Source organism: Trematomus bernacchii, unplaced genomic scaffold (genome assembly GCF_902827165.1).
Source record: "Trematomus bernacchii unplaced genomic scaffold, fTreBer1.1, whole genome shotgun sequence".
In the NCBI taxonomy this organism is placed as follows: domain Eukaryota; kingdom Metazoa; phylum Chordata; class Actinopteri; order Perciformes; family Nototheniidae; genus Trematomus; species Trematomus bernacchii.
In genome coordinates, this window is record NW_022987658.1 from 399,574 (window position 1) to 424,561 (window position 24,988).

Here is a 24,988-nt window from a genome sequence, read left to right on the forward strand (position 1 = left end):
TAACCCCAAATAAAAGAACCCAATAAAAAGAGTTGTTAAATAATAGTGAAGTCACGTTGTAATAACAATAACTCATCTCTCTCGGTTTTTTTAGTTTTCTTTGTGTGCTTTGCCAAACGCCACTGTGTCAACTGTCAAGTGTCCTAGTTGGGTTGCCGTACGGAGTTGTACAATATGGCAGACCATCTCGCACATGCACACTGCAGATAGGGCAGGGCAGCAGATCGGGTAGTGACAGACCACAACAACGACAAAACTGCTAAATGTGAGGCTTCAAAGCCGTAAAACAAACAGCTTGGTGACTGTGTCTACTTCCTTTTTACAGTCTATAGGCAAACACAGGAGCAACATGTACTGCAATGTTTATAAAACAACTTGTTAAAACTTCACAGACTGAGTAATAAGCTTCAGTTAGAGAAGTACACACTGCTATTAACTCTATTCTGTGTGTCTGTGAGTCCTTGCTTCTGTTCAGCTGAATCACAAGATGTCTGAGAAATGGACAACTTCCCCTCCCACTGCATGTGCTACTGTCAGTCTCTGCTTCAAGGCAACACACACACACACACACACACACACACACACACACACACACACACACACACACACACACACACACACACACACACACACACACACACACACACACACACACACACACACACACACACACACACACACACACACACACAACAGACACACACACACACACATACACACCTCAATCATTGTTTGGTTGTCACTACTGCCTCCCTCTTCTACCTCCTTCCTGTTCCCACATCTAACCCGCCTACACACACACACACACACACACACACACACACACACACACACACACACACACACACACACACACACACACACACACACACACACACACACACACACACACACACACACACACACACACACACACACACACAATCTTATCTACTTTGACACATCAGCATTTAAGAGATAATAGAGAGGGCGTGAATTGGAGATTAAGAAGCAGAACAATGGAGGAAAAGGAGAGAAGAGGTGGAACATTTAAAATGGGCTCTGATAGAAATGTGGAGAAATATGAAGTCTAATCACAGAGATGTGTTTCTATCTTCTCTCACTCTGGTTTCTTAAAGTCTTATTAATGCACACTCCACCTTTCTCGTTCTCCCTTTTATCTGCAGTAAACACTTTCTCCTGGTCACCTCAGTCCATCTAACCTGGTTTCTATGAAACAAAAACACTCTCCAGCCAGTCTTCACCCCAAATGAAATGGTTTTGAGCAACATCTCTCATAAATCCCGCTTCAGTTCCCACCTATTTTCTCACAATGCAACATATTTCCCTTTCCTTTTCAGTAGCAGTGTGTTTAACTGCTTTGTGGATTCGCCTGTTTTTGCAATTAGGGTTTATTTGCAATTAAAGGCGCCTCTTTATCCAAATGTCTCCATGTTACCTAATTGAATGATGTGCAGCTCAGGAGCTCCAGGAGGTTTGTAGCTGTCGAGCTGTAATGCAGCCTTTGTGGGTCCAGCGTCCAGACAAAGAAAGAAAGTCATTTTGTGGATTCGCCCAAGAGTTTGTAACTTGAACTCTGTGCAAAGTCGGAGTTCCCTGGGGCGGTGTGCAAAGGCCAAACACACCGAACACAGTGAAGGGAGAGAGCAGTGCTTTCTTTCTCCACAAAACGCTAAATAAATAAAATGTATCGACATAGCAAAGACATATCCTGTGTGTGTGTGTGTGTGTGTGTGTGTGTGAGTGTGTGTGTGTGTGTGTGTGTGTGTGTGTGTGTGTGTGTGTGGTAACAGTAGGGGTGTATTCACAGATGTGTTACTTTGTGCATGTTTTGTGCACTTTAACCTGCAATGTGATTAAAAACTAGTGTTTTCTTCTTATTATCTTTACAGTATATTGAATAAAAAAAGGTTCTTATATTTATTTTTGTATCCTAAGTGCGAGTGGATTTGAAAATATGGGAAAGATGGTAAATACGTGTAACACCAGTACGACCATCATTTGTCTAAAGTGTCTTTTTGTGTCTTTGTGTGTCTATGCCTCCAATGGTAGAGGGTTTTAATATACAGGTACATCCCAACATCCTTGTTCTTGGCTCATTTAGATATATTTTATAATGTATTTTATAGCATATTTAAAGGTCCTTACATGCCTCTGTATTGCCCGAAGAATCTGATACATCGCTGTGTGCTATGAATGTCAAATACAGCTTAATTCATAAAGCTTTTAAAGGGGACCTATCATGCAAAATGCACTTGTGTACGTCTTTTCTACATGAATATGTGTCCCCGGTGTTCCAGGGAACTCACCAAGTGTCAGAAAACACAACCCTCTCTATTTTCCTCCATACCCAAATCTCTAAAAAAGGGGCTGCAACGGATCTGATAAAAACTGATCCAGATTTGAACACTGTCCTGACGTCAGGACGGTGGCGCTACGGCTATTGGGCCAACTCCACCAATCAGGAGGAGACAGCCACGGCCATTGCCGTTCGAAAGCGCTGGAGACGCTGTAGTACATATGCCAGGCCTGTAGGTGGTGCTGTTCTCACTGAATCAGCCCAGAGCTAGAAATTGTCAAATTGAGCGAAATGAGGCATGGCTAAAATGCATGATCTGTTTGGTATTTTGAAAAAAAAAATATATATATGCCTTATATAGGTATGGTCCTACACTATATTATTCAAATATAGCATGATAGGTCCACTATAAGTAACGTTTGTCTAATATTAACCTAATCATCACCTAAACAGTTTGAACAATAATGGAGATTATTTGTTTTGTTTTTAATGTTTTATGGCAACCAGGGCCTTTTCTAAGTGACGATGTTCGATGAATGAATACAAAGCTATACTGCAGTAAGCTTGAATCATATCATACATTGTGATGGTAAAGAGATTCAACCAAGAGTCCAGGAAACTAAACTTTCTTCATGTTTTTTCTCAAACTGTTTTAAAACTCATGTCAAGCAGCACAATGACGAGAGACAGGAGAACAAGAAGACACAAAGAGAGAAACACACAGCCTGCAGCAGCCTGTCAGGAACACAAGTTCACACACAGCTAGCAGGAGCAGAGCGCGCAGCAACACTTTGGCAATACACTGGAAAAAATGCTGCTCCAAAATCAAGTAAAAGAATAATGAAAACAAGCTGTTTTCGCGTGTAATAAGTAAAAAGATCTGCCAATCGAACAAGTGGAGATTTCCTTGGTAAGAGAACTTGAAATAAGACGGGATATTTAATAAAGGAGATCTTAATTAGCTGGGAAAACTTATTTTGAACTATATCTTACCAGGAGCGCTACACCCCAGCCAGAGCTTTAAGGTCTGCTGACCAGCTGCTGCTGGTAGTGCCCAAGACCAGGTTCAAAACCCGAGGGCACCGAGCCTTCGCAGCAGCTGGCCCTAGGCTCTGGAACACTCTGCCCCTCCATGTGAGGTCGGCCCTGACCCTAGGGGTTTTTAAATCTACTCTTAAGACACACTTCTTCTCTCTGGCCTTCTAGTCAGAGCGGAGCACGACTCCTGACTTTTCCCTGTGTTTTTTTTTTTTTAAATATCTGTTTTATTGTGATTATAGAAATGTGTTTTTATGTGATTGTAGTATTTATTACATGTACAGCACTTTGGCCCGACCAAAAATCGCTTTTAAATGTGCTTTATAAATAATCTTTGATTTGATTTGATTTGATTTGAGGATCACTAAATGTTATTACAAAATAAGCCTGAAATGTTTTCTGATGTTAGTTGGTGATTTTCCAATAAGAATTAGTTTTTGTTTTTTAAATCAAGTAAGATGTATTTGTTGAAACAAGATTAACGATCTTTTACAAAAACAACAGCTTAAAGAACTCAAAATAAGATGTTTTCAAGAGTCTTGAAGATGCATTGTCTAAAAACAAGACCCTCTATCTCACTGCATTGCTACCTCTTCAGTTATTATGTTTTATATCGAGTGTAAAGACATGTTCTGACTAGATATTAGACAAATATAGTTGGCAAGATGTTGAGTTTTTACAGTGTGAGATTATCTCTAAAGTAATGCTTCAGAAACACCCTTTCATAACAGAGGAGAGACTAAATGATCCTTTTGTGCAACATGTTTAAATGCAGCGATAAAGTACTGCACATCAAATATACACTGTTTTCACAACAACTTTTTATCGGCACACATACATGTAAATATATTTGGTAACACTTCATATTAAGGTACCATCAATTCACCATCAACTAGTTGTTAATTAACATATTAGAGTCAAACTACTAGCATGTTTGTTATGAACAAGACTTCACTTTAAAATAGGGAATTCTGAGTTAGAAAAAACACATTTTGAGTTATTTAGACACAATTAACCATTATAGTTTCATGTCTTGTTACATAAGAATAGATCATATTTGTTAAGTGTTATTATGGGAGAATAGCTATTCTTGTGGTACTACTGCCTTATTAGGCCCATATTGAGCAGAGCATATTAAGACCAAAACTCATGTACAACAACTTCCTTACTTACAATGAATAAGCATTAATTAGAGGGTTATTGAGGAAAAACTCTCAACTAATGGCTTATTACTTGTAGAATATGGTCATGTAGAATAAGGCATTAATAAGTGTTTTATAATGACTAATAAAGAGCCAATATACTGCTAATATGCATGTTAATTAGCAACTAGTTGATGGTTAATATGTGCACCTTAATATAAAGTGTTAGCTATATTTAAAAGTGTTGTTTTTGCCTATGTTTTTCATTATGTATGTAAGTTTGTGTAAGGTCTGTCGTGTCTTGTAACTATTGTTTAAAATAAAGAAACATTAATAAACAAATTGTTTAAAAGAACTAGCTCCAGCATTTCCCTTAAAGTCAATGTGCAAAGTCTCTAGTTTGTTTTTATATAAATGAACAACACAACACTGGTTTCCTTTCCTAAATTGATTATATCACGAGGAACCTTCAGTTTAAATCTCTCTACATTCTACAGGATGAACTTTGAAGTAAAACGTGTGCAGAGCATAATGTTAACAAAGGTGTTTATTCAAGCGTTAATAAGCATAATTAATGACCTGGTTAGGCCTGAACGGTTCACATTACGGTAGAACATTAATCAGCCTCTGCTTTTCTTCATTAGTTTTGCTGTAGCCTTAATGCATTAAAACACTTTTAACATATTGTCTGCCATTTGCTTTTAGGGTACATCTAACCTTCCAGTATTCACAGACACGACAATAGATTTATATTTAACAAAGCATTATTTACCCAGCCTCTGACTGTTCATGCCATCCTCTCCACACTTGTTTTACTTAAAGGGGACCTATCATGCAAAATGCACTTTTGTACGTCTTTTATACATGAATATGTGTCCCCGGTGTTCCAGGGAACTCACCAAGTGTCAGAAAACACAACCCTCTCTATTTTCCTCCATACCCAAATCTCTAAAAAAGGGGCTGCAACGGATCTGATAAAAACTGATCCAGATTTGAACACTGTCCTGACGTCAGGACGGTGGCGCTACGGCTATTGGGCCAACTCCACCAATCAGGAGGAGACAGCCACGGCCATTGCCGTTCTAAAGCGCTGGAGACGCTGTAGTACATATGCCAGGCCAGTAGGTGGTGCTGTTCTCACTGAATCTGCCCTTGATAAAACAGAGCTAAAAAATGTCAAATTGAGCGAAATGAGGCATGGCTAAAATGCATGATCTGTTTGGTATTTTGAAAAAAATAAAGTATAAATATGCCTTATATAGGTATGGCCCTACACTATATTATTCAAATATAGCATGATAGGTCCACTTTAAGAAAAAAAAACTGTGTAGAAACAAATCTATAGTTTAACAGAAGAAGAATGGTCTAACGTGTCAAATACAAGCCACCGCCTCCAGCTCTGGCCAGTGGAGAGAATTTTCATGGAAGAATATCATTTGTTTTTTCATAACTCCAAGAAGAAAATATTATCAGAATGGCAGTCCAGAATCTGGAGCAATATTATGGCTGATCACTTCCACATATTCTGGAATTGTCCTTCACATGCTGATATACAAGAGAGGGAGTTACACAGTCACAACTTGGAGGAATACCGGTTCTTGCAGGTAAGCATACATCCTGTCATGTACACAATTACAGTGTTTTCTCAAAATGTTTTTTTTCTTCTTCTGAAAATCTGAAAATTATGTATTTTGTCAACGACTTAAAAATGAAGTATTCAAAAAAGAAAGAAAAACTGTGTTCAACTACATTCAATATCACTCTAGTTTAAACACTTAGAATGAACTCCAGGTGGCACATCATGACGATTCATCAATAACATTATGAATGCATGATGTGGAGAAAAACCACACAACCTGCTCCTTAGACAACTGGACTTAAAACCACACTGTACATTTTACCTTTATGTCCAATCTAATATTTAATATTCCATTCCTCACATGTATATATAATATCCTGCTTTATATTTTGTCACTGTAAATGTTTAATTCAACTTGTATATTTTCTACTTTTCTTTAATGCTATATTATTGCTATTGAGATGTTTACATTTTGGAATGTTGATTTCTAGTTTTTTAATTTTGATTGTACAATGCCTTTGGGATCAATAAAGTACTTCTTATCGAGGGCAGAGGACACACATCCTTTACTGAAGTAGAAGTACAGATACTCGTGTTTAAAAATACTCTGGTCAAAGTAGAAGTACTGACTAAACTTCTTTACTCAAGTAAAAGTAAAGAGGCTTTGAAAAGTACTTCAGTAAAAAGTACCCATAACTAGCAGCTGTTTTAAAGAGTACCTGACCTCCCTTTATATTAATAGAACAATAATGTCATTGTTAGCTAATGAATGTTTCCATGCTGAACAACGGCAACATGACAACGTTTTCATTGGTCCCTCTTCTTTAGAGAAGACCAGGAAATGATGGATACACGGATCGTGTTCAAATCAATAGGCACGCAATGACTCTAAAGAATAATGATCACGCCACCAAACACATTCAAACTAAAGGAACCAGCCTGTTTGGGAAATGTGAGAAGTAGAAAGTACAGGTATTTGGGTTCAACATGTAAGAAGTAGAAAGTACAGGTATTTGTGTTCAACATGTAAGAAGTAGAAAGTACAGGTATTTGTGTTCAACATGTAAGAAGTAGAAAGTACAGGTATTTGGGTTCAACATGTTAGAAGTAGAAAGTACAGGTATTTGGGTTCAACATGTAAGAAGTAGAAAGTACAGGTATTTGTGTTCAACATGTAAGAAGTAGAAAGTACAGGTATTTGGGCTCAACATGTAAGAAGTAGAAAGTACAGGTATTTGGGCTCAACATGTAAGAAGTAGAAAGTACAGGTATTTGGGTTCAAAATGTAAGAAGTAGAAAGTACAGGTATTTGAGTTCAACATGTAAGAAGTAGAAAGTACAGGTATTTGTGTTCAACATGTAAGAAGTAGAAAGTACAGGTATTTGTGTTCAACATGTAAGAAGTAGAAAGTACAGGTATTTGTGTTCAACATGTAAGAAGTAGAAAGTACAGGTATTTGGGCTCAACATGTAAGAAGTAGAAAGTACAGGTATTTGGGTTCAACATGTAAGAAGTAGAAAGTACAGGTATTTGGGTTCAACATGTAAGAAGTAGAAAGTACAGGTATTTGGGTTCAACATGTAAGAAGTAGAAATTACAGGTATTTGGGTTCAACATGTAAGAAGTCAAAGTAAAAAGTCGTCAGAAAAATAAGTAGTGGAGTAAAGTACTGGTACCAGAACAATGTACTTAAGTACAGTAACGAAGTATTTGTACTGCAATACTTCCCACCTCTGTTCTTATCTTATATATATGAGATGTTTTTCAGCTCACCACATAGAGTTGTTTCCACAGTAAAGCCCATTCCTGAAGAGTTGCCGTCACCTCGGTGATGATCGGATCCTCCAGAGGAACCACCGTCTCATGAGGCCTGAAGGAAACACACAAACACTTTAATAAAACACTTTATTCACTAACATGGAAGGGATTATTGATTAAAAACAGTGTTCAGCAGCGGGAGCAACGTTAGATTTTACATTTTCTATTAAAAGTTCACAACATGTCCAAATTGCACATCTTGACACTAAACCATGTTCTTGTTTATCACATTTCTTTGTGCACGCTATCTTTCAGAACATTTATAAATTATACTAAGTTATACGTCCCCAGCGCAAATGAAGATATGGAGTCTTGTTTCATAAGATTATTTCATAGATTTGAATACATGAGGGGGGGAGTGATGGGTTTGTCTAAGGAAGGCAGAGAGAGAGAAAGGTGGAGCATTAATAAGACTTTAAGAATGAGAGATCAAATAGAAACACATTACATTAAAAACTCCATCTCTGAGATTAGACCTCACATTTCTATCCCAGCACATTTTCTTATTTTCTGCCTCTTCGCTCCCTCTCCTCCAAAACAATTCAAGTCCATTTGCTCCGTTTTAAAGAATCCCTATTCTGTTTTGTGGGTGTTTCTTTTCCCTGTAGTGTGTTATATTGGTTTTAGTGCATGTAAATGGTCTGCAAAGGCTACAATTCCCGTGTTCCCTCCAGAGGGAGTTTCTTTCCTTCCTGTGCAATGCTTTGTCTGATGAAAAACGTTTCCAAATGTAAATCAATACAAATAAATCTAGTTTAATTAATCTAACTTGAATGAGTCATTGTTAATGATATCACAACAAATTAAAACACATTTTTTGTATGTCCACTCCGATTTGAGGGGACGAACAATGTGAAATGTTCTAGTTGGGAACTCATTTTTCTGACTATCCCGACAGCACATGAATGCAACACTCAAGCAATGTTAACAAAAGTGGATCTGAATTTTATTTAATTGGATAACCTCTTTTTTGCCCTTCCCCCAAATATCATGAAAAACAGACCAGTAGGTTTTTCAGTAATCGTGCAGAGAATATAAAAAAACGCAACTTCCTTGGAGGATTTAATAAATCAGATTTTATGCTTTTTAATTATTTACATACATTTAAAGGTAACCCTAACCCTACCTTTAAGACACATGGAATCAAACGTATTGGGATACTGTGAATATGAACTTTCAACATGTAAATATTGCATATATTATTTCATATCAATGCACCATGTAACGTATCGCTGTTATTCATATTTATTGACATGTTTGCATGCTTAGTAGATTACAGAGCAAACAGTTGACCTTGTTTGTGGCTCCTTTGTTTTGCGTTACACACAGTTAGGCTTCAACAATGGTGAGTTCAAGTGATTTGTGTTTTCGGGGCATGTCAGAGTTACAGTCCAATGCACCACAGAAGAAGAACATTCTGCCCAAAAACACCAGCGCTGCGTGTAATCAATGAGCACCAATGTTCACATGTGTCATGTTAAGACTGGGAGTAACCGGGGACATTTGTTTGCACTAATTATCTCCAAAAACAGGGAACAGATTGTGACTTCAACGAAACAAAAGGAAAACTGTGTTTAATCAACCGGAAGATCTGAAACTGAAACAGGGAAATATTCAGGGTGGAAAGACATTTGACTGTTTATGTTCTTCTACTTTATTTCCATTTAATTCTACTTGATACGTCTATTTCACTACATTTCAAAAGGAAGACATGTATTTTCACTTTTCCAATTAGGGATTAGCATTAAAAACATGATTTAACACGATGCATCTCTAAAGACTGAACCACTGGAATTACTTTTTGAGCTACAAAACAATTAAGAAAGAGAGTCTTAAAGTGTTTGAGCATATGAACTTTGTTTGTCTACTACTATAGGTCATTTTTGTATACTGTTGTTTACATAGGCTATAGTGACATTAATGCTGATTAACACAATTTATACTAATTGTGCAAATGTCCCAACATATGCAGGTTAGCATTCGGCAGTTTCGTGCTGGAGACCCTGCTGTACATTTACTTTTACTTTTATTTGTTCCATACATCTGACGTTTAGTCTTCGAATACTGAATTCAAAATCGGAGTTCTGACTTGAATCCAGAACATTCTGACATTATTTCGGAATTCTGACTTTAAAGGTGGGGTAGGTAAGTTTGAGAAACCGGCTCGAGATACACTTTTTGTTATATTCCATGGAATGCTCTTAACATCCTGATAGCAATGAATATCTGAAGTGCTTTGACAACAAATCCATAATAAAAGTTCATCTGTGGAAGCTGTAGTACTGTAAAAAGCACGACCAATCATCTGAGCCGGCCCGGCTAAAATAACTGGATGGCCTACCTGCCTGTCAGCCTTCCATCTGTGCACAAACTTATCTCGTGCCCTCATTGGTCATGTGCGCGTTCGTGTGTGTTGGAGGAGGGGCTCTGGAAGGAAGTGGCAGATTTTCTCCGGATGTGTATTTTCAAATTCTCGCGATCTCGAGCCGGTTTCTCAAACTTACCTACCCTACCTTTAATATTAGAACTCAAATGAAAAAAATCAATTTCGGTCAGATCTACAAAATGTTTTGGCCCTAATCCTCTTCCGTACAAAACGTCTACACACTCCTACAACACTGTTCTCTCCACTAAAGCAGCCACTTCCCCGTGTTCCTGCAGCACGAATAAAACTAACCTCAGAGCATTTATTTCACGGTTTGCGTGTTGAACCTGCACACACACACACACACACACACACACACACACACACACACACACACACACACACAGACACAGACACAGACACAGACACACACACACACACACACACACACACCACACACACACAGACACAGACACAGACACACACACACACACACACACACACACACACACACACACCACACACACTCTGCTCCTGCTGTAATACATCATCCTGAACAACATATCGCTGAGTCCCTGTCTACCCCCCGGAGAACCTCACACTCCTTCCTCCTGCCTGACTCTCTGTACTCTCTCGTTCCCCTCCTCATGTCTCCAGCTGATGAATGAATAAAGCAGCGAGCTCCGTTATCTGAGGAGCAGCTGGCCTCCTGCTGATTTCCCCACATCACTTACACTCGTATCTCAGACGCTTTCTTTCTCCTCCTCTGTTCTCCCCCTCCTTTATTCTGTTTCACATCGTTACCCCTCTAGTTCTCACTTTGTACTGGAACATTTGCATCACTCCCCTAAGTGTCTACTCTGCACTTCCCTCCTTTCCTCCTTTCCTCCTTTCCTCCTTTCCTGAACCCTCTCTCCTCTACTTCCTTCTCTTAAAAGCAAATGCACGTCCTTATATACTTCAAGTCTCTCCTGTCGTCCATCATTCTGAAATGTTACTCCTTTTACCCTTTTCTTTGTTATTCTTAAACTGTGTCTCTCTCTTTTTAACAAGAAAAGTGTTCTTTGGGAACTTCTGTCTTTGCTCACTAAATAATGAAAGCCCACAGCTGTTCTGCAAACGTTAAAGTAATTTATTATTCACTCTATTGTCTACTTTAACTTTAACTTTGTCTCAACACACATCCAACAGTTTGAAGTCTCTATTATAATGTCTACATATCTTTCCATGAATTAAGCACTATATCTATATTTCTAAAAATATTGATTCATGTCATTAAACAGGCGCTTCTATTGGCTTGGGCTACAACACATTATACATCAGCAGGAGAGGACTCTTTAAAGTAGAGACACTACATACTGATATACACCTGAACATCAGCAGGAGGCACTCTTTAAAGTAGAGACACTACATACTGATATACACCTGAGCATCAGCAGGAGAGGACTCTTTAAAGTAGAGACACTACATACTGATATACACCTGAACATCAGCAGGAGAGGACTCTTTAAAGTAGAGACACTACATACTGATATACACCTGAACATCAGCAGGAGAGGACTCTTTAAAGTAGAGACACTACATACTGATATACACCTGAACATCAGCAGGAGAGGACTCTTTAAAGTAGAGACACTATATACTGATATACACCTGAACATCAGCAGGAGAGGACTCTTTAAAGTAGAGACACTACATACTGATATACACCTGAACATCAGCAGGAGGCACTCTTTAAAGTAGAGACACTACATACTGATATACACCTGAGCATCAGCAGGAGAGGACTCTTTAAAGTAGAGACACTACATACTGATATACACCTGAACATCAGCAGGAGAGGACTCTTTAAAGTAGAGACACTACATACTGATATACACCTGAACATCAACAGGAGAGGACTCTTTAAAGTAGAGACACTACATACTGATATACACCTGAACATCAGCAGGAGAGGACTCTTTAAAGTAGAGACACTACATACTGATATACACCTGAACATCAGCAGGAGAGGACTCTTTAAAGTAGAGACACTACATACTGATATACACCTGAACATCAGCAGGAGAGGACTCTTTAAAGTAGAGACACTACATACTGATATACACCTGAACATCAGCAGGAGAGGACTCTTTAAAGTAGAGACACTACATACTGATATACACCTGAACATCAACAGGAGAGGACTCTTTAAAGTAGAGACACTACATACTGATATACACCTGAACATCAGCAGGAGAGGACTCTTTAAAGTAGAGACACTACATACTGATATACACCTGAACATGAGCAGGAGAGGACTCTTTAAAGTAGAGACACTACATACTGATATACACCTGAACATCAGCAGGAGAGGACTCTTTAAAGTAGAGACACTACATACTGATATACACCTGAACATCAGCAGGAGAGGACTCTTTAAAGTAGAGACACTACATACTGATATACACCTGAACATCAGCAGGAGAGGACTCTTTAAAGTAGAGACACTACATACTGATATACACCTGAACATCAGCAGGAGAGGACTCTTTAAAGTAGAGACACTACATACTGATATACACCTGAACATCAGCAGGAGAGGACTCTTTAAAGTAGAAACACTACATACTGATATACACCTGAACATCAGCAGGAGAGGACTCTTTAAAGTAGAGACACTACATACTGATATACACCTGAACATCAGCAGGAGAGGACTCTTTAAAGTAGAGACACTACATACTGATATACACCTGAACATCAGCAGGAGAGGACTCTTTAAAGAAGAGACACTACATACTGATATACACCTGAACATCAGCAGGAGAGGACTCTTTAAAGTAGAGACACTACATACTGATATACACCTGAACATCAGCAGGAGAGGACTCTTTAAAGTAGAGACACTACATACTGATATGACCTGAAGATGAGGAGAATATGGCCCTTTTAAATAATAATGGGATCTAAATGCAGGTTATCGGAGATAAAAGAATATGAGAACAGTTTTACTGTCGCCCTCTGAAACAAAACAATGCACAAAGTAACACAAAGTTAGCACATCTGTGAATACACCCCTACTGTTACCACACACACACACAAACACACACACACACACACACACACACACACACACACACACACACACACACACACACACACACACACACACACACACACACACACACACACACACACACACACACACACACACACACACACACACACACACACACACACACACTGTCAGAGATGATCTCCCTCCATATGCTGACATTAACCCAAAGGTCAGACACAGGACTGCTACTGTTTGACCTCTGTGATCTAAACCAGAGCTGACTGAGGAAACACACACTCTACTCTACTCACAGATACACACATGTACACACACTGCACTCACAGATACACAAACTGTACTCACAGATACACACATGTACACACACTGTACTCACAGATACACACAGATACACACATGTACACACACTGCACTCACAGATACACAAACTGTACTCACAGATACACACACACACACACACTGTGCCCACAGATACACACATGTACACACACTGTACTCACAGATACACACATGTACACACACTGTACTCACAGATACACACACACACACACACACACACACACACACACACACACACACACACACACAGGTCAGTAGTCCATATGCATTCATCTTCACGCAGTAACTCTCCTCTTCCTCTGCCCTGGAGCTCCTCTCCAAACAGTAAAGGATCCACTAAGTCCAATTAATTTACTCTGCGTGCCTTTAATTAAAAAATTCTTATGCAAATCGAGACACGCTCCGTTACTCTGATTAATCTGAAGAAAGCAGTCATTATGTAAATGTATTAAAATATGTACTCTTGAACATGGAGGGGAGTAGAGAGGAAGAAGCTCATACCTTATTTAGAGCGAGCGGCTCTCAAAACAACTTCACAGAAAACAGGATCTCATCACATTAGCCCTTCGATGAATCCAAACCCAAGACGAGGAGAAAGCCTGTGGCATCAACCCGGATAAAGAAGGGTGGATTATATCTGATTGATATAATTCTACCATGATGTGACGTCCAAATAAAACATGACCAAGTGTCTCAAAGGACAGGAATATATCTCTCTATCAGGCATTCGTGAATCCAGTTTGTATTTCTCAATTCTGTGTTTGTGGTTCGGCTCGACACACTGTTTTGAGACAAACTTTCCAAAGGTGGTAAGGCAAGTTTCTTTATATAGAACCTTTCAACACCAGGTAATTCAAAGTGCTTTACAAAAATAAAAGACATTAAAAGCAGTAAGAAATAGTGCTGCAGAAACGCGTTATAAAATGACATTTAGAAACAATAACTGAAAAGAAAAGAGAATAAAACGCCACCTTTTTACGTTTGCCCGATACTTCCCTTTCTTTTTTAGATTCCCTGAACCTAGGATTTTAAACCAATTTATTTTTAGACTCCCAGAATCGAGGGCTTTCAACCTGCAACAACCTACAGTACAACAAAAATCTACTCGTGTCACTCGGCTATGTTCATGTGATGAAGTAGTTAAACATTTACACACAGATTTGTTGTCTGTTCATACAAATAAGATTGAGTCAAATCTACCCCCATACCAAAGGGGTTAGAGAAGTATCAGTAGACATTAGGTACACCTTTAAAGGTCATCTACATTATAAATCCTCTTCTTCATGTCTTTTCTACAAAAATGTGTGTCCCCTCACTCAGAAAGTTTCAGGAACAAAGACACCCTCTCTTTTTGTCCTGATCCATCTTTATGAAAACCTGTCTGAAAACGAGCTGATCAGATTTTGGCCACTTTATGATGTCATAACCAGGGGTGCACATAACTGTTTTGCCCTGGTTCTCAAAGGAGCACCTGGAGATGTTGCTTGGTGCGCATCCTTAAAATGAAATAAACCGTACCTTTTGAGGGGCACTTGACTTTATGAACGGGGGGGGGGGGGGGGGGGGGGGGTGCGCTAGTGATGAGCACGCTCATGAACTGTTCGCCGGATCGCAGCAGGGTTACTGTTTGGTGCTTCAGACAATCAGAGACAGGTTCTGTATATATCTGAGACCTGTGATATATTGATGAAAAACAGTATAATAGGGGACCTTTAAAATGCATTGCTTTGAGTAGTCAAAAAGCAAAAAGAGTATGTTAATTTAAAGTGGACCTATCATGCTATATTTAAATGATATATTGTAGGGCCATACCTATATAAGGTATATTTATACATTTCTGTTTTCAAAATACCAAACAGATCATGCATTTTAGCCATGCCTCATTTCGCTCTATGTGCTGTTTGCTGTCTACGGGTCTGATTCTGCTGACCACGCCCCCCTGCAGGAGAGGGGAGACGTGCTCTGATCAGCTGCTGGGCTGTCAGAAGAGGGGGAGAAAAAGAGATCTCTGTCCTCCGTGTTTTATTATATTATTATATAGAGTCATTATTCATTTGTTTTAAAGCTCAATAAATAACAAAGAAGACCTTTGACCGGCACTTTTCTAATTTTGTCCGGAAGATTTAAACTTTAACAGACATCTTGACCGGCGAAACAAACTGAAACTGAAACTCTGCCGCCCGGTCCCCTCGTTCCTTGGAAGAGGCGGAGAGGTGGGTGTTTGTCATCTGCTGGTGGACTAACCGGAGAGAATTACAGTGCTTGCCTCGACGGGGAGGGATTGCATTGAATTAAAGCAGCGGGAGCAAACGCTTGCCTCGGGGAGGGAGAAAGAAAGCCACAGCGGAGAATAAACAGAAGGGTAACCATGGTAACTATGGGCGGGAAGTCTTCTTCGCTGCTTTTGTGGCAGACTACAGCGCCACTTACAGGCCTGGCATATGTACTACAGCGTCTCCAGCGCTTTCGAGCGGCAATGTGGCCCAACCCCACATTCCCCTGATAGGTGGAGAGTTGGCCCAATAGCCGTAGCGCCACTTCTGTGACGTCATAGAAGTGTTCAAATCTGGATCAGTTTTTATCAGATCCGTTGCAGCCCCTTTTTTAGAGATTTGGGTATGGAGGAAAATAGAGAGGGTTGTGTTTTCAGACACTTGGTGAGTTCCCTGGAACACCGGGGACACATATTCATGTAGAAAAGACGTACAAAAGTGCATTTTGCATGATAGGTCCCCTTTAAACTATATGTGAATAATTTGACTACAAAGTTGTGTAGACAGAGAAACTCAAACTGTGCTATGTTAATTTGGAGGTCTGTAAACTTACCCTCTGTTGGTGACGATGGCCTTCTTCAGTTGGATGTAGCTCGCTGGGAAAACTCCCTGCAGAGACAGAAAAATAACGTTAAATAAAAGGATCAAACCACGAAAAGGTGTTGGCACCTCACTTTTAGAGACAAGACAATGTCTAAATCTGTCTTGTGACAGATACATACATTGTATTTCAATTCTTCCTTGCACTATTTTGTATTTGTTTTGATATCGTAGGTTGTTGGAGGACCCAGGGACCTCAGCACAACAGGATTGCCCTTCCTTTAATTCATAAATAAACTTTGAAAACAATACAAAATGTGCAATTACTATACAATAAAAAGATAAACTAAAAATAGATTTTTATATAAAGTTGAGGTATAATGTCTGCATTAGAAGATTAAATAACATTTGATAAAAATATATATGACCATTGAAAATGTGCAATGAAAAGATACCATACAAATATTTATATACACATAAATCCATCCCAGAGTTGTCGAGTTATTTCAGCGTGAAGATACCTATCGACTCTAACATCCCCAGAGCAAGGAAGCAGGTAAAGCTTATTTAATGAATACTAGATTTAATGTAAAGTACCCTCCACTACTCCCCACCTGAAACACAGACACACCGAACAAGCTGAATACATGTAGAATAACTCTCAGAGGGGCAGCGATCAATAATTCATGTGTGTGAATAGAGGAAGGTGTTAGCATGCACAGCGCTTCATTTGATTTAACAGTCAGATTAATATTAACTCTCACATTGCAGATACAGTAGATGCACGTCTTGTTTTAAAACCAGCTATTGAGCATTTAGCAGTTTGGGTTTGATCGGATTTACAGTTTTGGCAAAAAATGTACTTCACTTGGTTATTACAATCACCTGTGAACCTGTTCATAACGTGTTGTCTTTGTGATGCAACGCAACCACAATGCAAGTCAAAACAACGCAAGATGGAGCAACGCTACTTAACACAACGCAACCATAACTTAAAGCAATGCCACACAACCACAACACGCATACAAAACTACACCTCATCTTAACACAAGACGACCACAACACAACTTAAAGCCCGCAACCACAATGCAACCCAACGTAATGCAACGCAACCACAACACAACTTTAAGCCCGCGAGCCAAAGCAACACAACTTAAAGCTCGCAACCACACTGCAACACAACCACAACACAACACAACTTAACACAATGCAACAACACAACTTAAAGCTCGCAACCACACTGCAACACAACCACAACACAACGTAACACAATACATCTTAAAGCAAACCCAACTTAACGCAACCCATCCCAACACAAATTAGATAAATGTAACGCAACCACAACGCAATTTAAAGTGATGCAACCTGCAACAAACACAACTCAATAGCAACATTTGGTTTTTCAAGAGCATTATATACCAATGTTATTTTTAGTTTTTCAAATAAATGGCACAACTATGTACAGTACTGCTAGCCTTCCCATTGGCAATATTTTTTATCGTATAGTAGTTACATAATGTTAAAAAAAAGACTACGGTCCACCGAGCACAGTCTCGCAAAATCTGTGAGAAAAACTGTGATATATAACAATATTAACTAAATATATTGTGACAGAAAAAGGTTATTTCAGGCGTTTAGTAAATTAAGATTATCCAGTCATGTCCACTTCTAACTAATACCAATCCCCCAGGATACAGACTATGACTTTATGTATATCTCCCCTCTTTATTTTAAACAAACTTTTGATTAAAAGTTTTACTGGATGGACTTTACTTCCATCTGGATTTATCCGGTTGCTTAAACACAGTATGTGGAAACTGTCTTGAAGTGAGTGGTACCAATTAGCTTAAGTGTTGCCTGAGATTTAGTTCAGTAACAAAGTATTGATTATAAGTATAAAAACACTCCCATTTGTTTTATGCAAATTATACTTACGTCATGATGTTTAATGCGCTCACTTTAAATCAGTGTGCAGAGCTGGTTTAGTATCAGAGGTGTAAAGTAGCTAAGTACATTTACTCATTTTATGCGACTGTGTATACTTTGACTCCACTACAAGTATTTAATACCTTTAGTTACTTTACAGATGTGGATGAATGATGTGAAATCTAATCAAGTGTTAAATCAGACTTTAGTTCCACCTGGAGTAAATTCACAAGCTACCCTGCAGTATACAAAGTCATTCAAACTAGCTGCACCTTTACCAGCTTTGAGAACACTTTCATGATCAATCATTATAAAACATATCATATATATTATTCTGAAATGGACCAATCTGCACAATGACTACTTTTACTGTCGCTACTTTCACTATATTTTGATGAGAATACTTTTCTACTTTCACTTGAGGAACATTTTGAATGCAGGACTTTTACTGTAACAGAGTATTCCTACACTCTGGTACTTCTACTTTTACTCAAGTACAAGATCTGAGTACTTCTACTTTTACTCAAGTACAAGATCTGAGTACTTCTACTTTTACTCAAGTACAAGATCTGAGTACTTCTACTTTTACTCAAGAACAAGATCTGAGTACTTCTACTTTTACTCAAGTACAAGATCTGAGTACTTCTACTTTTACTCAAGTACAAGATCTGAGTACTTCTACTTTTACTAAAGAACAAGATCTGAGTACTTCTACTTTTACTCAAGAACAAGATCTGAGTACTTCTACTTTTACTCAAGAACAAGATCTGAGTACTTCTACTTTTACTCAAGTACAAGATCTGAGTACTTCTACTTTTACTCAAGTACAAGATCTGAGTACTTCTACTTTTACTAAAGAACAAGATCTGAGTACTTCTACTTTTACTCAAGAACAAGATCTGAGTACTTCTACTTTTACTCAAGTACAAGATCTGAGTACTTCTACTTTTACTCAAGTACAAGATCTGAGTACTTCTACTTTTACTCAAGTACAAGATCTGAGTACTTCTACTTTTACTCAGGTACAATATCTGAGTACTTCTACTTTTACTCAAGTACAAGATCTGAGTACTTCTACTTTTACTAAAGAACAAGATCTGAGTACTTCTACTTTTACTCAAGAACAAGATCTGAGTACTTCTACTTTTACTCAAGTACAAGATCTGAGTACTTCTACTTTTACTCAAGTACAAGATCTGAGTACTTCTACTTTTACTCAAGTACAAGATCTGAGTACTTCTACTTTTACTCAGGTACAAGACCTGAGTACTTCTACTTTTACTCAAGATCTGAGTACTTCTACTTTTACTCAAGTACAATATCTGAGTACTTCTACTTTAACTCAAGTACAAGATCTGAGTACTTCTACTTTTACTAAAGAACAAGATCTGAGTACTTCTACTTTTACTCAAGAACAAGATCTGAGTACTTCTACTTTTACTCAAGTACAAGATCTGAGTACTTCTACTTTTACTCAAGTACAAGATCTGAGTACTTCTACTTTTACTCAGGTACAAGACCTGAGTACTTCTACTTTTACTCAAGATCTGAGTACTTCTACTTTTACTCAAGTACAATATCTGAGTACTTCTACTTTAACTCAAGTACAAGATCTGAGTACTTCTACTTTTACTCAAGATCTGAGTACTTCTACTTTTACTCAAGTACAATATCTGAGTACTTCTACTTTAACTCAAGTACAAGATCTGAGTACTTCTACTTTTACTCAAGAACAAGATCTGAGTACTTCTACTTTTACTCAAGAACAAGATCTGAGTACTTCTACTTTTACTCAAGAACAAGATCTGAGTACTTCTACTTTTACTCAAGTACAAGATCTGAGTACTTCTACTTTTACTCAAGTACAAGATCTGAGTACTTCTACTTTTACTAAAGAACAAGATCTGAGTACTTCTACTTTTACTCAAGAACAAGACTGAGTACTTCTACTTTTACTCAAGTACAAGATCTGAGTACTTCTACTTTTACTCAAGATCTGAGTACTTCTACTTTTACTCAAGTACAATATCTGAGTACTTCTACTTTAACTCAAGTACAAGATCTGAGTACTTCTACTTTTACTCAAGAACAAGATCTGAGTACTTCTACTTTTACTCAAGAACAAGATCTGAGTACTTCTACTTTTACTAAAGAACAAGATCTGAGTACTTCTACTTTTACTCAAGAACAAGATCTGAGTACTTCTACTTTTACTCAAGTACAAGATCTGAGTACTTCTACTTTTACTCAAGTACAAGATCTGAGTACTTCTACTTTTACTCAAGTACAAGATCTGAGTACTTCTACTTTTACTCAGGTACAAGACCTGAGTACTTCTACTTTTACTCAAGATCTGAGTACTTCTACTTTTACTCAAGTACAATATCTGAGTACTTCTACTTTAACTCAAGTACAAGATCTGAGTACTTCTACTTTTACTAAAGAACAAGATCTGAGTACTTCTACTTTTACTCAAGAACAAGATCTGAGTACTTCTACTTTTACTCAAGTACAAGATCTGAGTACTTCTACTTTTACTCAAGTACAAGATCTGAGTACTTCTACTTTTACTCAGGTACAAGACCTGAGTACTTCTACTTTTACTCAAGATCTGAGTACTTCTACTTTTACTCAAGTACAATATCTGAGTACTTCTACTTTAACTCAAGTACAAGATCTGAGTACTTCTACTTTTACTCAAGATCTGAGTACTTCTACTTTTACTCAAGTACAATATCTGAGTACTTCTACTTTAACTCAAGTACAAGATCTGAGTACTTCTACTTTTACTCAAGATCTGAGTACTTCTACTTTTACTCAAGTACAAGATCTGAGTACTTCTACTTTTACTCAAGTACAAGATCTGAGTACTTCTACTTTAACTCAAGTACAAGACCTGAGTACTTCTACTTTACTCAAGTAGATCTGAGTACTTCTACTTTTACTCAAGTACAACAACTGAGTACTTCTCTGTTTAGTATTCTGCAGTGAATAACTCTACTTCTTCTCTTCTCACTATACATGCTGCATACAGTTCTCCTGAAATGTGAGAGTAATTGGGTATTTTGTGACATAGAATCTCTGTATCTGGAGTGACTCTGGAGATGATTTATGGAAATTGTAGAGAGAGAATGTGTTGAATTAACAAAGTGAAGCCGCTGCAGAGGGAGCATCACTGGAGGATTTCATTTATATTCCACTGCATGTTTCAGAGAGGAGAGGGGAGATATTTCAGGACGTTAGTGGGTCCATTTGTGCTGGGTTTGTTTGTTATGTACAGAATGAAAACATCTACACTACTGTACATGCATGTTTACCTCAGACAAGGTTGTTTACATGCTGTTTGTTTGTCTGCAGGATTCTGGGGAAAAGTACTTGGGTGTTGCACGCACCGATCAAAACCAATAAATAATACATCCATACATTTAGGAACGGATCAGAGTCACGTGGCGGAAATACAGCATATATTTGACTTTAAGGTTTAAGAAGGTAGGAAAAGCCATGGGAGGGTTGCTTTAAATTAAATGTGATCCGTTACGATAAGTAGCCACATGTCAAAAAATGTAATCGGTAACCTGAGTATCAAAATATAAAAGTAACCTGATTACTTTCCGTTACTTCGGATTAGCTGAATATCAAATGCAACGCAAAATAAAAACAAGAGAAAATAAATAACGTTTTTTTTTTTGTGAAACCAACATATTGCATATACAAAATGTAGTAACAGTAGTTTCCAAATGCTGTTTAAGTTAAATACATCAAAAGCATAATATCTAATATTATATATATTATATACGTCTAATATATCGATATTTCTAAATGTATTGTAACACAGTAACTGTGTTTTCTTCTTATTTAGAATAAAAGTTAACATGCAAATACTCAAATGTGTGTTGGTACCCTATCATTCTCTATACAAATGTGTAACGGGACGAGATTCAATTAGTCCAATTAGACTCTGAGAGGCAGATGAGGGAATATTAAAATACATATTTGGATGTTAAAGTTAGAACCCAAGAGAGTGTGTGTGTGTGTGTGTGTGTGTGTGTGTGTGTGTGTGTGTGTGTGTGTGTGTGTGTGTGTGTGTACTGTGAAAGCATAAAGGAAAGAGAGCCACTCTTCATGCATAATAACGCTGCTGTCTTCAGACTCCTTCAGACGACCTTTAAGGGTCAAACATCACATTATAAAACACGGGGAGCACCACCCTGTGTTACTGAAGTGTGTGTTAGAGTGTGTTACTGAAGTGTGTGTTACTGAAGTGTGTGTTAGTGTGTGTTTTCAGAAGAGAGAGAGCACAATAGTGTTAAGGAGAAACAGAGTTACTGTGGTCAGCCATGCGTTTGACACACAAGGTTTGGAGGTGCCGGCCTGCAGGGAGCTCGCTCAATTACCTGTCTGAACACACACACACACACACACACACACACACACACACACACACACACACACACACTTCTTGTTCCTGTCTCTGCCTTGTAAGCTGTGACATTGGATGGTTGTTAACAGGTCACTGCCTTCAGAACACCTGAGGCTGTGTGTGTGTGTGTGTGTGTGTGTGTGTGTGTGTGTGTGTGTGTGTGTGTGTGTGTGTGTGTGTGTGTGTGTGTGTGTGTGTGTGTGTGTTGGGCAGGAGGTCATCGGAGGTTTGTGTTGTTCCTAATTTAGCGGATGGTGTTGAAGCATCGGTTCATGAAAAGGTCATCTTGTTACAGAAAGAGACAGAAGAAGAGGGAGAGGAAGATGTGTGATGGAGAGAGGAAGATGAAAGAAGAAAGGAACAAGATGCAGTGAAAATGTCAAGCACCCACAAATAATATACTCTCTCGTAGGAGCTACAAATACTGCATGTCACCTGGTTCTGACCCGAGTCTATTAGGGACGATAACACGTCACATACAGTGTCTCCTTTAATTGGTTAATGTCTCCTTTGAGCATGTGTCATTGCCAGAAGCTCTCATGAACAGATTTTATATCCGTTTTTAATCCACATTTTTACCAAACACCTTTTTATATCTTGGTGCTTTTTTATTCTACGCTAGCTCGTAGCAACTCAGCCCAGATTCCACCGGGAAAACACACATTTTTAACATGCTTTATTCAGTGTTTCTAGCAGTACAACTCAACAGGGCCTTTTATTTTAGAGAGGAGGCGACTTCAGTGGATATTCGGCCTCTTATAAAACTCTCCTGCAAGTCGGGATCTTACGTTAAATGAGTGTGTGTGTGTGTGTGTGTGTGTGTGTGTGTGTGTGTGTGTGTGTGTGTGTGTGTGTGTGGAATATGATATATAGATAAATAATTAGCTAGATGCAAACAGATGAATGTTTATGGATGTTCTTGAGTCTTGAGGACAGTGGGAGGACACCACAGAAGAAGAAGTAAAGTTAAAAGAGGAGAGAGAAGCTCGGCTGCATTCACACAGAACTGACAGTTTATCACAAACTCATCTGATAAGAATAAAACAAAGAGATTATAATTACTGTACCGCAGGGAAGTGAAGTGGAAACGAAGAAGATACAAAGTGCTGTTTTAATCAGAAGAATCAGGGAGAGAAGCGATAGGATACAGTTTTCTGATTCCTTTTTCTTTCACTTCTCTCCCAGATTTTGATGATTAAAACGTTCGTACTTCTTCGTTTCCACTTCACTGCGGTACGGTAATTATAATCTCTTTGCTTTATTCTTATCAGGTGAGTTTGTGATAAACTGTCAGTTTCTCTCTGCTCTTTTAACCTGTTAAGCACCAAGCCTGTTTTTCATGTTTCAGGCTCGAAAATGACATGCCCAAAACAAATGACTACAACTTAACTTCTAAAAGGGTTATATGAATAATTTATTTTCTCAAAGTAATGATAAACCTGTGAGTTGGATGTAGAAGTGTCAGAATCAATATAGATGTTTTTTATTTTAAAGAAAATTCAGATTTTACATAGTAAAAAACTGTAAATTATAGTGTCCGTCCAAATATTATTTTTTACTTATAGTGAAAACTACCCTTGGATGATGGGTTAGTAGACTAAAGCTTTAGGAATCCAAAGTACAACATATAATAAGTACCCTGTATCAAGATTGATGCAAAACAAGTGACATTTGACCTTTTTAGAGAGATTTAGCCAAAACCACCCCACCTCTGAGGTGATTTGGGTGGAAATGGTTTGTTTTCCATATCTCTGGCCCCCTTGGTCGATTTTGATGGTTGACACCTCTTTCTGACCGTTAGAGCCAATAGAATCGAAGGGGGAGGCCCCCACACACACTCGTTGTGAAGAGAAAAGGTGGGGGCTGCGCGCATGTAATTTTGCAGCAGAGTGAAACCGATCTCTCGCTCTGACATTTGGAAACGAAAAAGCAGTTTTATTGCTTATGGATTATCAGAAATAATTTCAAAGAGGACACAGACACATTGGATTAACCTATGGATTAACTGCAGCATCGTTTTTTTATCGTTTTAATGCCATTGAAGACCAGTTTTGACCACGGTAAGCCATGTTAGCGTTTCTAGCTACCTAGCTCCACATGTTATGATGTACGCTTTCGTTTATAGCGTCGCAAATGTTTATCACTGAGTGTTGAGGTGGACACCCCCAGATTCTGTGTCCCCAGTAGATG

The 24,988-nt window shown here is 38.4% G+C and overlaps 1 protein-coding gene across 1 annotated transcript in view; it reads right to left on the reverse strand.

Annotated features, from left to right (window-relative positions):
* Nucleotides 1-24,988, reverse strand: part of LOC117486834 (dedicator of cytokinesis protein 3-like) — a 213,327-nt gene that overhangs the window by 82,104 nt on the left and 106,235 nt on the right. The window contains 2 exon segments of the mRNA XM_034135405.1: nt 7,833-7,929; nt 16,466-16,521. Of these exon segments, the coding sequence (XP_033991296.1) occupies nt 7,833-7,929; nt 16,466-16,521 (153 nt within the window).